Source organism: Asparagus officinalis, chromosome 7 (genome assembly GCF_001876935.1).
Source record: "Asparagus officinalis chromosome 7, Aspof.V1, whole genome shotgun sequence".
In the NCBI taxonomy this organism is placed as follows: Eukaryota; Viridiplantae; Streptophyta; class Magnoliopsida; order Asparagales; family Asparagaceae; genus Asparagus; species Asparagus officinalis.
The window spans coordinates 63650696-63667786 of NC_033800.1; the positions used below are offsets into that span (position 1 = coordinate 63650696).

The following is a 17091-nucleotide window of genomic DNA, read 5'->3' on the forward strand; positions in this document are numbered from 1 at the left end:
TCCCCTCTCTTGCTATTTATCCCCCACCTCCCTCCCTCCTCCTTTCGCCAACTCGAAACCCTCCTGATAACAGCTCTTACTGATCTCTGTCGCTCCCAAAACCTTTCACCAATGGCAGCTGACGACGGTCACAATGCGGAACGAAGGAAGACTACTACAGCGTCAGTGAAGGTGAAGGTGGTCAACACGAGCATGGTTGCCCCGAGCAATAGGACGGAGACGGAGAGACCCGCTTCATGCCCGTTGATCACTTTCGACGTGCCGTACATTACCTTCTACTACAATCAGAAGCTATTGCTGTACAAAACATCAACCGACGACGAGGAGTTCAGGGGCGCCGTGGAGAGGATGAAAGAGGGTCTTGCGGCCGCTCTCGACTACTTCTATCCGTTGGCGGGAAAAATTGCCAAGGATGAGGACGGGTCTCTGATCGTGGACTGCAGCGGGGAGAGCTTGGTCGGCGCTGAGGTTATTGATGCGTCCGCAGAGGATGTGTCGGTGGAGGAGCTCGCCGAGGGCGAGACTACTGAATTGCTTCAGGAGGTGGTTCCTTACACCGGAATCATGAACCTCGAGGGCCTTCACCGTCCTCTGCTCGCCGTTCAGGTGACACTCGGTGACGCTTCCCCACTCTGCTTTGAACTTGAGTACTTAAATTGAATTAAAAAAAAAAAAACTTTAGGATCAGTAGTTTCGTAATTTTGTATCACCATACAGCTAGCTTCCTACCGCACACATGCTTTTCTTCTCCTCTTTTATCCTCGAGTTAGTGCTTGTACCGCGCCCAGAGAATCCCAGTTAGCTAAACGATATGCGTAGCAAAATTCTGGTAAGGGTTTTGTTAAGGACTCTTTCATTTTTTGGTGCAATAGTTATTTCAGCGAAGGAAAGGATAAATTTCTTAGCGAAGAATTTTTTGGTGCGATAGTTTATTTCAGTTAGCGCTTGTACCGCGTCCAGTTGAGGGGTGAGCTTGTAAATATGAAAGATGTGTAAGGGATATATGTGCAAAAAACCGGTCTTCTTTATATGATAGTGAGACTGGTCTTTTTGTTAATGAAAAGAGAAATGATAGATGCACACTCTCCACCACACCTCCAACCACACCTCCCCTCTTGCTACAGTGCACCGGGACCCACTTGAGATTTAAATTTTAAATCTCAAGTGGGCCCTGATGCACTGTAGCAGGAGGAGAGGTGTGGTTGGAGGTGTGGTGAAGAGTGTGCCTCTAGTGCCTCTCTAGTGAAAATAGAGTGTAGAGATTGTGACAGGCGGTCAGGACGAGTGTGAGGGTCACGTGCTGGATCCGTCCCAAGTCATTTTCCTTTTTTCTGGAGATCAGCCCATTCATGAGTATAGCATGATGACAAAAGGAGTAACAGGAACAGTTTAAACCCCCACCCTCGAACTACCAAGGGAGGTGATCATAAATCATAAATAAATGCAGGGCGACCTTCGAGAAGAGCATTGCCCGTAATTTCGGGCTTTGTTTTTAATTTCACGAGAGTTTAGGGAGGTGAAAACTAGCCACAACAACACGCCATATGTCGCATTTTGTCGTGTGATCTGTGTATAACGTTGCGCTCCCCCCTTTTTCTTTCTCTTTTCTTTTAGAATAAGAGGCTGTTTAGTTCAAATCCTAAAATTATATGAAATGGAAACTCATTAAGAATTTTAAATCCATAGCTTCTTACATATGTCTTGAAATTTTTGTAATTGTTTGTTTAGAAAAAAAGTGGGGAATGCAATTTCTAGAATTTTTTGTAATAAAAGAGAACTTTTTATATTTGGAACTGACATGGAGGGGTTTTGTCAGCTTTCTCGACCAAATCCTATCTGAGCCTGTTTGTTTATTTCCTAAAAAACCAAGAAATAGAAATAAAAACCAAGAAAACTCAAAAAGTACAATTTCATCCATTTCCATCCCTAAAACCCACCCACAATATCTAATAAAATATTATTTTTATCCAACAACTCATCCACCACATCTAATAAAATATTATTTTCATCCAACAACTCATCCATCACATCCACCACATCTAATAAAATATTATTTTTATCCAACAACTCATCCATCATATCTAATAAAATATTATTTTCATCCACAACATCACTCAACTCAACTCATCATTTCAAATCACTCACATCATCTAATAACATGGTGACAACTCATCTCATCTCATTAACATTTTTATTTTCACCCATTTCCTCTTAAAAAGTTAGGAAAATAATTTCCTTAAGTGTGACTCCCATCATCCAATAATATAATGACAACTCATTCCATCGCATCTATTTTCTTATTTTTAAGAATGAACAAAAAAAAAGAAAACAACTTATTGCAAGAAATATGTTTCTTATAATTCATTTCTTTATTTTTTCGCCAACCAAACAACATCAAAACAAATTTTCTTAAAAAATCACTCACATCATCCTATAATAAGGTGACAACTCATCTCATATCATCTCCTTTTTTTGATTTCCTTCTTTTTTTAGCAAACCAAACACTCCCAAAACAATTCTTCTTAAAAATAGCTTTCCATTTCTTTGATTTCCCGCTTTTTTTAGGCAAACAAACAGACCCTCTAAGGAAATAGGATTTGGCAAAATTTAAAAGTGGCTATCTATCTTTCGTCATTTTATGGATATCAAATCTTGACTTTTTTTTTCTTTTTTGAAACAAACATCACGTATGGGATCCTAAAAATTAAAATGAGTTGCTTTGTGCGCCAGGAATTTCTTCTCTACCTCAAAATCCCAAAATTTTGTTGAAAAAACTTTGTTTGGTTATGTTAGCATAAATAGTATAAAATCTCAAAATGCTCTTATTTCATCTATTCTTTCATGTTAGGTCTATTTAGAATTAATGTTAGGTCTAATTTCATGTTAGATCTATTTAGAATTCATATTAAGTCTAATTCCATGTTAAGTCTATTTAGAGTTCATGTTAGGTCTAATTTCAGTTCATGTTAGGTCTAATAATAGTTCATGTTAGGTCTAATAATAGTTTATGTTAGTGTAGACACTCAAAAATTACCAAGAGGCAGACGAGGTTCGTAACTCGTTATAATGAACCTCGCTAGCCAAGACAAACGTCGAAGTTCAGTTGAAATTCAGAAAGGCGAGGCTCGATAAGACAATGAGGCTCCCGCTCGACAAGGCACCCGCCTTTCGAGTCGACACAGGGGGTCGTCTCGTCTCGGACTTCGAGCCGATGATCACCGCCTTTTGAGTCGACACATGGATCATCTTGTCTCATACTTCAAGCCGATGATCACCGCCTTTAGAGTCGACACAGGGGGTCATCTCGTCTCCGATCTTCGAGTCAACTACCAACGCCTCTCGAGTCGACACGAAGGAGATCTCGTCTCGGATCTCGCCTCGGACTTCGAGTCAACTATCATCGTCTCTCGAGTCGACACGAAAGTGTTTGCGTCAGGAACAAGTTCTGTTGTAGAATTCATTATAACTATTTATCGATTACAACGAATACAAAAGAGTGAGCTTCGTACTTTGTAAAACTACTCTTTACAACAAAAAAAAATCAAATTACAAGCTCCCTAGAAACAAACGCAGGATCGTTGTTTGGATCGCTGCTTGCGTGGGATCTTTGCCTGTGCCGGGGGTGCGTTAACTCTTCTAAGGATCGTTGTTTGAATCGTGAAGATTTTGGGGATTCTTCCTTCGTTTATCGAAGTAGAAATTTAAAGCGAATATCTTATCGATGTAAGATGTTCACTCTTCTAAAGATCAAGTCAGAGCTTAGATCTCTAGGAATGGCCAAAAGCTTCTTAAGGATGTTTATGAAGAAGGAAGACTCTCTCTCTTGCTCCAAAATACTCTCCCTCCTTTATTTCGTGCTTAGGGAGGTATTTATAGGGGTAGGAGTGCACCACAGTTGAAATGAGGGTGAAACAATCGACCAGATGAACCTTCTTTGGTCGCGGCAGCCAACACTGCCGCGGCTATTGGCGTGGCAGTGTGGACTGCCGCGGCCAAAGGAGCAGTTATCACCACGTTCTATCGTGCTTGAAACTGTTCTCCCACGACCTTTAACCACCTTTTTCGTGGTTTAACTGCTTTTCCACGTCAGCACACGTTCTATCTCTGATATGCCGCCACGTGGGCTTCAAATAATCATCGTATAACTGCCTTGTAACCGCCGCAGCACTCCCCCATAATAGCCGCGGCACCATAGGCTGCCGCGCCTTAGCCGCGGCACCATGTCCTGTCGCGCCTCAGCCGAGCTGCCGTGTACTGCCTGTTGGTGTGTACATTGTTCTTCTGTGTTGTCTCGCTTCTTTTGAATGATCCCCTCTGATTAAGAGAATAGCGTTTATCATCTTCTCTTTGCCTTGAGTGGTATTTGGATGTCTGTAAGCATTTTTAGACGCCTACAGATACCCCCTCCAAAGTATCTCAGACTCATCATTATTTGGAGAGGAGTCTGAGACACTTTGGATATGACAAATTTTCTTTGCAATTTCTTCAGTACTTTGTTGAGGAAGTTGCGTAACATAGTCTATGGATGGCTTCAATTCTTGACTTCTTCATCTTTTAGCTTATTCAGTGTTTTGTAGAATAGCTAAAATTCCTCCGGTGCTGCGTTTATCGCGTGGCCGTTGTCGAAGTCTTGAATTTGAACTGCCGTCGAAGAATGGAGAAATAGTTTATACTCATATGCTCTATTGGAGTGTTCGGGAAATAGTTTAACCTCATATACCCGTTGGGAGGTTCAAGGAGATGCAGTTTATACTCATACACTCATCGGAGTGTTCGAAAAATAGTTTAACCTCATATACCCGTTGGGAGGTTGCCAGGTTATTCTTAAGAATATTCTAAGTGATATTCTCTAGAAACTTCCTATCGAGGGTAGGGAAATAGTTTAGACTCGTGTACCTATTGGAGTATCTTGGTCTCTTTTTTGTTGGTAGAGATGAACCCGAAATCGGAGAGGAAGAATTTTATATTCTATCTCTTGGTCTCTTGTTTGTTGGTAGAGATAAACCCCAAAATCGGAGAGGATGAATTTTATATTCTATCTCCTGGTCTCTTGTTTGTTGGTAGAGATGAACCCAAAATAGGAGAGGAAGAATTTTATATTCTATCTCCTGGTGCAAAAGAAACTCAAAGTGGGATCTCCACTTAGAGAATCTGGATTGGTTTGAATAATCCTAACTGTCATAAGGTTTGACTATTCAACTCAAAAGTGGACCTTTCGTTTGCAATATGAATCGAAAGGAGACTTTGGTTGTGGTCTTAACTGTAATAAGGTTTGACCAAGTGGGAGTTTTGAGACGATCCTAACTGTAGGAAGGTTTGACCGCTCGATTTGTGGACCTCTCGTTCATTGAAGGAATCGAGAGGGGATTTTGGCTTTGGTCCTAACTGAAAGGAATCGAGAGGGGATTTTGGCTTTGGTCCTAACTGTTTAAAGGTTTGACCAAATGGGAGTTTGAGATGACCCTAACTATTTAAAGGTTTGACCGTTCAATTTGTGGACCTCTCGTTCATGAAAGGAATCGAGAAGGGATTTTGGTTTTGGTCCTAACTGTAGGAAGGTTTGACCAAATGAGAATTTGAGACGATCCTTACTATAGGAAGGTTTGACCGCTCGATTTGTGGACCTCTCGTTCATTGAAGGAATCGAGAGGGGATTTTGGCTTTGGTCCTAACTGTTTAAAGGTTTGACCAAATGGGAGTTTGAGACGACCCTAACTGTTTAAAGGTTTGATCGTTCAATTTGTGGACCTCTCGTTCATGAAAGGAATCGAGAGGAGATTTTGGTTTTGGTCCTAACTGTTTAAAGGTTTGACCAAATGGGGATTTGAGACGATCCTAACTGTTTAAATATCCACCCCCAGCTTCCTTCGTGAAACTGGGTCTAACATTATACTGAGTTACATGACCGGGTTATCCTTAAGAATATTACATATAAAAATTTTCCAGGAACTTCCCGTCAAGAGTGGGAAGCAGTTTAGACTCATATACCTATTGGAGTATCGAGGAGCAGTTTATACTCGTATACTCTTTGGAGTGAGGGGAAACAGTTTATACTCGTGCACCCAATAGAGTTAAGGAAAACAGTTTATACTCGTGTATCCAATGGAGTTACATGAAGAAGCAGTTTATACTCGTATACTCTTCGGAGTTAGGGGAAAACAGTTTATACTTGTGTATCCAATGGAGTAGGGGAAACAATTTATACTCGTGCACCTAATGGAGTTAGGGGAAACAGTTTATACTCGTGTATCCAATGGAGTAGAGTCGTCTTTACTTGGCTTGTTTTGCCGTTATGACGCCGGAGTCAATTAAGGCTTGAATTTTGTTTTTGAGTCCGAAGCAAATCTCGGTGGGATGAAGAACCCTTTTGTGGTACGCATAGTAGTTTGGATCCGTAATCCTCTTAGCTCCCTCCTGATCTTTAATAGGTGGTAGCTCGATTTTGTCATTGGCGAGGAGGTATTTCAATATGGCTGTAGCTTCATCATTTTCGAAAGAATACTCCTTTTGAAACTTCGGATCGAGAGTCGTGTTCTCAGTGATTGTAGATGTCATCGGTTGGTTTCTTTCAGCTTTCTTTCTTTTAAGAAAGTGTTCAGCTTGTTCACCGCGTATTTTTAAATCCTTCCAAGTTTTGGATGGTACGACCCCCAGGGCTTCCAGAACATCGATGGAGAGATTATTGTGGCATGTTTGCAGGATGAACTTCTCTGTAATAGGATCTCTGCAATTCATTGCCTTGTTACGGAAGCGCTTGACAAAATTGTCGACTGACTCTCCGTCTTTTTCTTCTCATCCAGAAGGGTTCCGATTGACACTTCGGTGTCATCATCGAAGAAATTGCTGAGGAACAAACTTTTCATGTCATCCCAGCAATTGATACTCCCTGGCTTGAGACGTCGGTACCAATCGAAGGCGGGCCCACGAAGGGTGTCAACGAATGACCGGACCATTAAAGCCTCATTTCCAGAGATCATGCCCAAATGAGACTTGAAATAAATCAAGTGCTGAGTAAGCGAGCTCTTCCCATCAAACGGTGTGAAGTTAATCAGATTGAACTTTGTCGGGTACGGTATTGAATCCCATTCTCTTGGATAGGTACACAGAATACCCGTCTTCTTTACTTCCTGAGCGGACATCAAAGCAATGACTTTGTTTTCAAGGTCTTGCATTTTCTTGTCCTCATCTTCATCTCTCTCTGAGTGATGTTGAGCAGAAATAATTGGGCTACCCCCAGTGTTATTAAGCGGTGCGATTGAACCACCCCCAATATTGTTATTGGGAGGATCTGTTGAACCACCCCTAGTGTTATTGTCATTGCGAGGTGTATCAGCCATACTGACTTCCTCCACTTCTGGATCACTGTCATCTATAACATTCTGAGTGTGGCGGCTGGATTTAGCTCGCTGACTGGACTCAGGAGGTTAAGGACGTTGAGTTAGCAATTCTCTCATTTGTTGGATAGTTAACTCCATCTCTGTCTTCATCTCAGCTCTAATTTCTTCACGTTGCTTCGCTAGAGCTTCTTGAAGCATTTGAGCAAACTGATCAGAAGTGATTGTGAACACTTCTTTGGTTTGTCCCGTGCTAGACATTGTATCATCAGAAGCGATCGCAGAACAAGTGTCTGAGAGTTCATCCTCCGAGGACATTCTTTCATGCATTCTCTTGTAATCTCTACGTCTGATAGCTCCTGACTGGAGTCGAGACATCCGTTGGGCAATTCTTGAATTGACTTTTCCTCCCAGGGAAAAGTCGGGGTTTGATTCATTTGAATGCCGCTTAGATTTTCCTTTATCAGCCATATTGATGGTGACTTTAGGGAATTCATCCTCTTGAATAGCAAATTTCTTGCTGAAACGTCTCGGCCTGGGCTTTGACATTTCGGTGAAAAGCCTCTGGAACACTGAGACTCTTTGCGGGATGACTTCTCGTTTGGCGTAGTTATATTCCAACAATGCTGCTTTAATGAGTCACGCACAGGAACAATGAGAGTTTATTTCTCGAATAGTTCTCTTTCGAAATTTATTCAAACCCACAGCTTGATAGTACGATTCATCAGTATGATTGCCGAAAAATCCTATCGTCTGTTGGTATGACCTCCCAGGCATAACGATGTCTTTTGATGAACACATCTTCTTCTGAGGGTGTAAAACCTTGTTGGCATTCTCAGGACAAATTATTGTTGCCTTTGAGCGATGCAAGGTTATGTCAGGAGTCACACGTTTAGAACCACTCTCTTGCGGGTGCGGAGTCTTAACGGGCTCCAAATGCTGATTTTGCACAACTCCAGACTTCGGAATCCAAACTTTGTAGAATTTTGGTGGTTCTTTAGCCACCGTTTTCTTCTTTCCTTCTCGTCTTTGTTGTAAAAGAGCACGGGCACGAGCGGTGTTTGCCATACGCTTTTGTATGCGTTCTTTGAGGGTCGAACGGGCCCTTTTGACAAGAGTCCATTCCTCCGACGTAAGTTTTGCTGAGATGTGAGTGATTTGACATTGAGGCGACTGAACCACTTGATGTTTCCTCGATTCTAAGTCCGCATAGTAACAAACTCCATCGGTTTGTTCCAAGACGTTAGCTAATTGATGAGCGCGGCGTTGGCGTCGCCTCTGACGATCCCTCTTCGTCAGAGTTGGCGAACTTTGATCGAACGACTTCTTAATTAGGGTGGAATCATTATGAGCAGAGCTTCCGACTTTGGGGGTCGCCGGGATAATATTGCGAGGCAAGGCCTCAACAACGATTGGGCGAGAGTCTTCACTTTTAGCCTTCTTTGACGTATAAGCCTTCTTCAATGGTGAGATCTTCTTGTACTCGCGAGACAATGAAGATCTTGAAGAGGATGATGAGAGATATTCCTCAAACTTGGTTTGGTCGAACTCGTATTCGACCATGGATTCAACCAGTTTCTTGATCGGCTGCGACACGACGGTCTCGGCAGCGAGACCGTTGGCTCCCACTGTGGTCGCCAGTTTGTTTGCGTCAGGAACAAGTTCTGTTGTAGAATTCATTATAACTGTTTATCGATTACAACGAATACAAAAGAGTGAGCTTCGTACTTTGTAAAACTACTCTTTACAACAAAAAAAATCAAATTACAAGCTCCCTAGAAAAAAACGCAGGATCGTTGTTTGGATCGCTGCTTGCGTGGGATCTTTGCCTGTGCCGGGGGTGCGTTAACCCATGGACCACCGATTCACAGATTCTGATTGGAATCGTGAAGTTTTGGGATTCTTACTTCGTTTTATGACAGTAGAAATTGAACGAATATCTTATCCTGATGTAAGATGTTCACTCTTCTACAAGATCAAGTCAGAGCTTAATCTCTAGGAATGGCAAAAGCTTTCTTAAGGATGTTTATGAAAGAATGAAGACTTCTCTCTTACCCTCCAAAATGCTCTCACCGTCTTTATTTTCGTGGCTTAGGGAGGGTATTTATTGAGGGTAGCATGTGGCACCACAGTTGAAATGTGGGTGAAACAACTCGACCAGAGTGAACCTTCTTGGCCGCGCAGCCCACACTACCGCGGCTATTGGCACGGACAGGTGGACTGCAGCGCCACAGAGAGCGGTTACCAGCACGTTTCCAGTCGTGCTGACTGTTCTCCCAACGGACCTTTCACCACCTTTTTCGTGGTTTAACTGCTTGTCCACGTTAGCACACGTTCTATTTCTGATATGCCGCCACGTGGACTTCAAATAATCATCGTATAACTGCCTTGTAACCTCTGCAGCATCCCCCTATAATAGCCACGGCACCATAGGCTGTCGCGCCTTAGCCGCGGCACCATGGGCTGTCGCGCCTTAGCCGCGGCACCATGTCCTGCCGCGCCTCAGCCGCGCCGCCGTGTACTGTCTGTTGGTGTGTACATTATTCTTCTGTGTTGTCTCGCTTCTTTTGAATGATCCCCTCTGATTAAGAGAATAGCGTTTATCATCTTCTCTTTACCTTGAGTGGTATTTGGATGTCTGTAAGCATTTTTAGACGCCTACAGAAAGGGTCTCGTATCGGGGTCTCAACTCGGACTTCGAGTCGATTATCACCGCCTCTCGAGTCGATACGAAGGAGATTTCGTCTCGGGTCTCACCTCGGACTTCGAGCCGACTATAACCGCCTTTCGAGTCGACACGAAGGGGTCTCGTCTCGGACTTCGAGTCGTCTATCACCACCTCTTCAGTTAACACGAAGGAGATTTCGTCTCGGGTCTCGTCTCGGACTTCGAATCAATCACCATTGCCTTTCGAGTGGGCACAGGGACGTCACAGCAGCGAAGCTCCACATCGAAGTCAAAGCTCGTCAACACAGCGAGGTTCGATATCAAAGACGAGGTTCACCAACACAGTGAGGTTCGACATCAAAGACGAGGTTCACCAATACAATGAAGCTCGTCACTCACTTCAAATTAGGTTGTAACGGTCCCGAAGACCATGACAGCCACGCGGGCTAAGTGGTAGGCGTCGGTTACGCCCACAACCGCATCAGTTATGCTCACGTTCCCATGACTTCAGCATGTCAGTTACGTGCTAAACTCCTATAAATAACCTCAAGCAGCTATTAAGGGGGAAAAGGAGACTTTGGGAGGGACTTGGGGGAAATTTTCGGAGATCAAACTACGCGCGCAAGAGCATTCATAGATCTACTGCACCAATCCAAGCTCTTCAGCAATTTTGTTCTGATCGTCAACGGGAAGCAATCTCGGCACAAGCATCGAGAAATGCGTCCTTTCGCCACCAAGAACCCACATTAAATTCAAGAGAAGTCAAATCAAAACTTCTCTTCCTCTGTAATTGAGAGAGAGCGATTGTAATAGATTCTTTCCGAGCGATCGAATCTTAATTTCTTCAAATTAAAGAAATCAATCAAACTTTTTCAACCCTATAGTTAGGTCTAATTTTAGTTCATGTTATGTCTAATAATAGTTCATGTTAGATCTAATAATAGTTAATGTTAAGCCTAATAATATTTCATGTTAGGTCTAATTTCATGTTAAGTCTAATATTAGTTCATGTTAGGTCTAATTTCATGTTACGTCTAATTTCAGTTCATGTTAAGTTTAATAACAATTAACGTTAGGTCTAATTTCATGTTAAGTCTAACTTGATTCGTGTTAAGTCTAAATTCAGTTCATGTTAAGTCTAATAATAGTTCATGTTAGGTCTAATTTACTTTATGTTAAAATTCTTTTAACTCTAATTTACTTCATGTTAAGTCTAATTTAAAATTAGACCTAATATGAACTATTATTAGACCTAACATGAACTGTTATTAGACTTAACATGAAATTAGACCTAACATAAAGTATTATTAGACTTAACATGAATTATTATTAGACATAACATGAACTAAAATTAGACATAACATGAACTGAAATTAGACTTAACATGAACTATTATTATTAGACATAACATGAACTGAAATTAGACGTAACACGAACTATTATTAGACTTAACATAAACTGAAATTAGACCTAACATGAACTCTAAATAGACCTAACATGAACACTAAATAGACCTAACATGAAATTAGACCTAACATGAACTCTAAATAGACCTAACATGAAAGAAATGAGTAGATAAAGGCATTTTGGGGTTTTGTACTTTTTATCTTCTCTTTATGCTTAGTTGACGGGTAATAATTACTAAAAGAGGACTGTAACACATGATGTGACACTTCTTGGGGCTTAACCATATAGAAAAAAATGAAGGAGTTGCAGCACATAAAAATATTGTTTTTGAAGCCTTAACACAATTTTTCCGAAAAAAGTGATAGCTATACACGAGACCTGAGTAGTAATACACGACAAATAAGATACTTTTCTGTAAACTTTGAAAGGAAATATGAGTTGCAGCGAACCTCACTTATTGTGTTCAGGAGTATAAGTGTAGTATAAACTCTTATAGCACTCTAATAATTTTCCTTCACAAATATAAGGGTCATTTGCACTAAAACTTCCCCATAGTTGAAATCATTCTTAATTTTTATACCTTGGAAGTTTTCGTTCAAAATTTACTTCAGTGCACCCTTGTGTTAAGTCATTTGAGGGTATCTAGGCTTATGTTTTTCTGAAACTTGCTGTATTCTTTTTGTGCAAAAGGACTTTGGGATATCAAAATTAAAAATGACATGAACTTTGGCTATTTACGTGCAAATAGCCCTACATCTTAATATTGTTCTCTCCGATCACTGCATCTGCTCTTGTCATTATTGCATTCTGCTCACATATTTGGTTAAATTGCTAATCTAAGCTTGATCCTCTCAAAATGCTTTTCGTGTGCGCAGTTCACAAAGCTCAAGAACGGCTTGGCACTGGGATGCGCCTTTAACCATGCTATTGTAGACGGACACTCCACCTGGCACTTTATGACATCATGGGCCGACCTCACTCGCGGCCCATCTGCAACTATATCCGTTCCTCCCTTCCACGACCGTACCAAAGCCCGATCCACCCGCGTCAAAGTGGACCTCCCTTCCTCCCCAAAAGCCCACGAACTCGCCGATCCAAACGGCCCACCCAAACATTTGGTCGCCAAAGTCTTCTCTTTCTCCGAACCCGCGCTCTCCCAACTCAAATCCCAGGCCAACGCCAACCTCCCTCCTGAATCCAAACCCTTCTCAACCTTCCAGTCCCTCGGGGCCCACGTATGGCGCTCTGTCTGCCGTGCCCGTGCACTCAAGCCCGAGGATATCACCGTCTTCGCCATCTTCATGAATTGTCGCTCTCGCATCGACCCTCCAATGCCCGAGTCCTACTTTGGGAACCTCATCCAGGCCATCTTCACTGGCACTGCGTCGGGCTTGCTGCAGGCGAGCCCGCCCGAATTCGGTACTGGGCTACTGCAGAAGGTTATTGAGTCCCACGACACGAAGGCGGTCAACGCGAGGTTGGATGAGTACGAGGCAAAGCCCAAAATGTTCCACTACACCGACGCAGGGGTCAACACGGTGGCGGTGGGAAGCTCGCCGAGGTTCAGGGTGTACGATGTGGAGTTCGGGTTCGGGCGTCCGGAGCGGGTGCGGAGCGGATTGAACAATAAGTTTGATGGGGTCATGTTCCTGTACCCGGGGAGGGATGGGGGTATTGATGCAGAGCTGACTCTGGACCCTGAGGCAATGAAGAATCTGGAGAGGGATGAGCAGTTTCTTAACGTTGCTGCTGCTTGAATCCATTAGTGTTTCGCATCGCCCGTTCAAATGTATCGTTCGTTAAAAGTTTGATTCGTGTTTTTCTTTCCTTTGCTTACTCTGTATTGGCTCATGTTAATCGAGCGGGAGATCAGTGTTGTTACGTATGTATTTGTATGTTCTGAACGGCTATATAATATGGCCAAATATCTCTAAGTGAAGAAATAATAATTATTGGATACAAAGGTATTACCTTTGGTGGGGCCTTCTGATCACAATCTCAGAGTCAAAGGACGGTCTTCTGATAAAAAGCTTAAAGCTAGAGGGAGATTTTCTAATAATCCTTGTACTCAAGAGGGGATTATTTTGTGAAATTAAAATCTTATGTGCTCTAGATGCTAATGGGCTCCGTGGAGGCCAATGGGCGGCTGCTGGAATATCTGGATCCAAATGGAACTCTTTTTTATTCACAAGGAGAAGAGGCGTTCGTCCTTCCCTCTCTACCGTGGGGATCAAATGTTTCCGCCATTTTCTCAAAACACCCCTGCCCCTCCTTAGCTCCTTATCTCCCTTCTTCCATTCCCAAAATGCCCCCCAGTCCCCTCGGCTGGCTCAAGGAGCAGTTGAACGAAGCCTTGGAATTCTCAATGACTGCTTCATTTGGTATGTCCCGTCACTTGTAACCTGAAAAGGTTCAATGCTATCTTTTAGAATAAGAGGCTGTTTAGTTCAAATCCTAAAATTATAGGAAATGGAAACTCATTAAGAATTTTAAATCCATAGCTTCTTACATATGTCTTGAAATTTCTAATTTTTTGTTTAAAAAAAAGGTGGGGAATGCAATTTCTAGATTTTTTTTTTTGTAATAAAAGAGAACTTTTTATATTTGGAACTGACATGGAGGGGTTTTGTCAGCTTTCTTGACCAAATCCTATCTAAGGAAATAGGATTTGGCAAATTTCAAAAGCGGCTATCTATCTTTCGTCATTTTATGGATATCAAATCTTGACTTTTTTTCCTTTTTTGAAACAAACATCACCTAAAAATTAAAATGAGTTGCTTTGTGCGCCAGGAATTTCTTCTCTACCTCAAAATCCCAAAATTTTGTTGAAAAAACTTCGTTTGGTTATGTTAATGGTTGAGCATGATTCATTATTATGAAGGATATCTTTCTCTAAATTAACTAATCCCAAGTATATGGCTTGTTGGTCAAACTCGTGCATTGAGTTTGATTATGAAATTCTTGAGCACCTTGATTATGAGGCTTGATCAGATTCAGACAGTCTACAGGGATGTTGGCGGGAGAATGGAATTAATGGTATGCTTAGTTTGGTGTAGTAGGAACCTATATTAAAAATTTAAAGATCTTACCTCATTAGATATGTTGCAACATTAAAAGATTATTATAACAACAAATTAAGTTAAAAATAGGAGTGTTGGAATAACCCTCAATTTTAAGAGTGTTTTAACATAGTGTGTGGGAATAACATAGTGTTGTAAAGATATTTGTTAGTGTTATAAAAATATTTGTTGTTTCAAAGAGATGTTTTATACAGCATTATCCATTAACACGATATTAATTAATTACTAACAGTAGAGTTGGTTGGGTGGCAATTATTATTATGAGAGTAGAATCTAGTTAAAAAGAAAAGAAAAACGTTTGACGTCCCACTTATTTGCAGAGGTTTTCTCTCGTCTTTGTCTTTGAGCAGTAAATGGGGTTCTGCACTGTACCAGGTTCTCTTTTAAATTTTTTTGTTTTGATTTCCAGTCAATCACTGAGTCTAGTTGAGGTATAGTGTTTTGATAATATTTGATTGAATACCTAGCTAGAGACGAGAAAATTGCAAACAATAATAAAATAAAGACGCTGAAGATCGATTAATTGACGCGACCGTCGGAACGAGAATATAGGCCGGTGGTCAGTTACGTGTTCTGCGACAATGGCGAATGAGCCCCGATGGCGGTTCGCTTTTTGGATCCGATATGTGAGAGAAGATTAAAAACGAAATAAAAAAGAAAAGTTACTAGCTAGGTATTAGTAAACCCTATTACTAAAATTAATTACGAAAATTGCTAGTGGAAATCCATAGTAACTTTTCAAGTTAAAAATGGTTACATGCACGATTTAGTTACACACTTAGAGAGCGAGAATTTCGCTTCATATTTACTGTGCGTGCCATCGGAGCACCGAAGCGGTTTTAAATTATATTTCCTAAAATAACCTTTTTACCTAATTAAAGTTGTAGTTAATTACAATTTTGGGTGTGGAACACCTTATAACCATCAAATCTATCTACCTAGAATTGTGAGAGCTATTTTTAAGGAATTTATTTACAGATATGCCATTAGCGCTCCAACTAATCTCTATGGAGCACCGAAGCTGTAGGCATTTAAAAAAGGGAAAAATTGTGTTAAGGTCCCAAAAATAATATTTTCATGTGCGGTAGCCCTTTCATTTTTGTTCAATTTTCATTTTTATTCAATGTGGTTTAGCTCCAAGAAGTGTCACAAGTGTCATATCATGTGTTGCATCATTTTTTTAGCAATTATTACCCGCCAACTAAGTATAGAGAGAACATAGAAAGTATAAAATCTCAAAATGCTCTTATTTCATCTATTCTTTTATATTATGTCCATTTAGAATTTATGTTAGGTCTAATTTCATGTTAGGTCTATTTAGAATTCATATTAGGTCTAATTCCATGTTAAGTCTATTTAGAGTTTATAATAGGTCTAATTTTAGTTCATGTTAGGTCTAATTTTAGTTCATGTTATGTCTAATAATAGTTCATGTTAGGTCTAATTTCAGTTCATGTTAGGTCTAATAGTAGTTCATGTTAGGTCTAATAATAGTTTATGTAAGTGTAGGCACTCAAAAATTACCAAGAGGCAGACGAGGTTCGTAACTCGTTATAATGAACCTCACTAGCCAAGACGAACATCGAAGTTCAGTTGAAATTCAGAAAGGCGAGGCTCGATAAGACAACGAGGCTCCGGCTCGACAAGGCAACGAAGCCGATTAACACCGCCTTTCGAGTCGACACAGGGGGTCGTCTCATCTCGGACTTCGAGCCGATGATCATCGCCTTTCGAGTCGACACAGGGATCGTCTCGTCTCAGACTAAAGGCAATGATCACCGCCTTTAGAGTCGACACAGGGGGTCATCTCGTCTCGGATCTTCGAGTCAACTACCAACGCCTCTCGAGTCGACACGAAGGAGATCTCATCTCGGATCTCGCCTCAGACTTTGAGTCGACAATCACCGCCTCTCGAGTCGACACGAAGGGGTCTCGTCTCGGGATCTCGCCTCGAACTTCGAGTCGACTATCACCGCCTCGCGAGTCGACATGAATGTGTCTCGTCTCGGACTTCGAGTCGTCTATCACCGCTTCTTGAGTTAACACGAAGGAGATTTCATCTCGGGTCTCGTCTCGGACTTCGAATCAATCACCATTGCCTTTCGAGTTGTCACAGGGACGTCACAGCAGCGAAGCTCCACATCGAAGTCAAAGCTCGTCAACACAGCGAGGTTCGATATCAAAGACGAGGTTCACCAACACAGCGAGGTTCGACATCAAAGACGAGGTTCACCAATACAATGAATCTCGTCACTCACTTCAAATTGGGTTGTAACGGTCCCGAAGACCATGACAGCCACGTGGGCTAAATAGTAGGCGTCGGTTACGCCCACAACCGCATCAGTTATGCCCACGTTCCTATGACTTCAGCATGTCAGTTACGTGCTAAACTCCTATAAATAACCTCGAGCAGCTATTAGGGGGGAAAAGGGGACTTTGGGAGGGACTTGGGGGGGAATTTTCGGAGATCAAACTACACGCGCAAGAGCATTCAGAGATCTACTGTACCAATCCAAGCTCTTCAACAATTTTGTTCTGATCGTCAATGGGAAGCAATCTCGACACAAGTATCGAGGAAAGCGTCCTTTCTCCACCAAGAACCC

At 41.7% G+C, this 17091-nt stretch overlaps 1 protein-coding gene across 1 annotated transcript; it reads left to right on the forward strand.

The window, feature by feature from the left end:
- Positions 33-13404, forward strand: LOC109850232 (BAHD acyltransferase DCR-like). The gene is made up of 2 exons (XM_020420197.1): positions 33-606; positions 12284-13404. The coding sequence occupies exons 1-2, from the start codon at positions 112-114 to the stop codon at positions 13163-13165; spliced, it is 1377 nt and encodes a 458-aa protein (XP_020275786.1). The 5' UTR covers positions 33-111; the 3' UTR covers positions 13166-13404.

Bases quoted from the DNA above. Each gene is read 5' to 3' on its own strand.
- LOC109850232 (XM_020420197.1), top strand. From the start codon at position 112: ATGGCAGCTGACGACGGTCACAATGCGGAACGAAGGAAGACTACTACA. The intron at 607-12,283 runs GTGACACTCGGT...TCGTGTGCGCAG, and splicing joins GTCCTCTGCTCGCCGTTCAG to TTCACAAAGCTCAAGAACGG.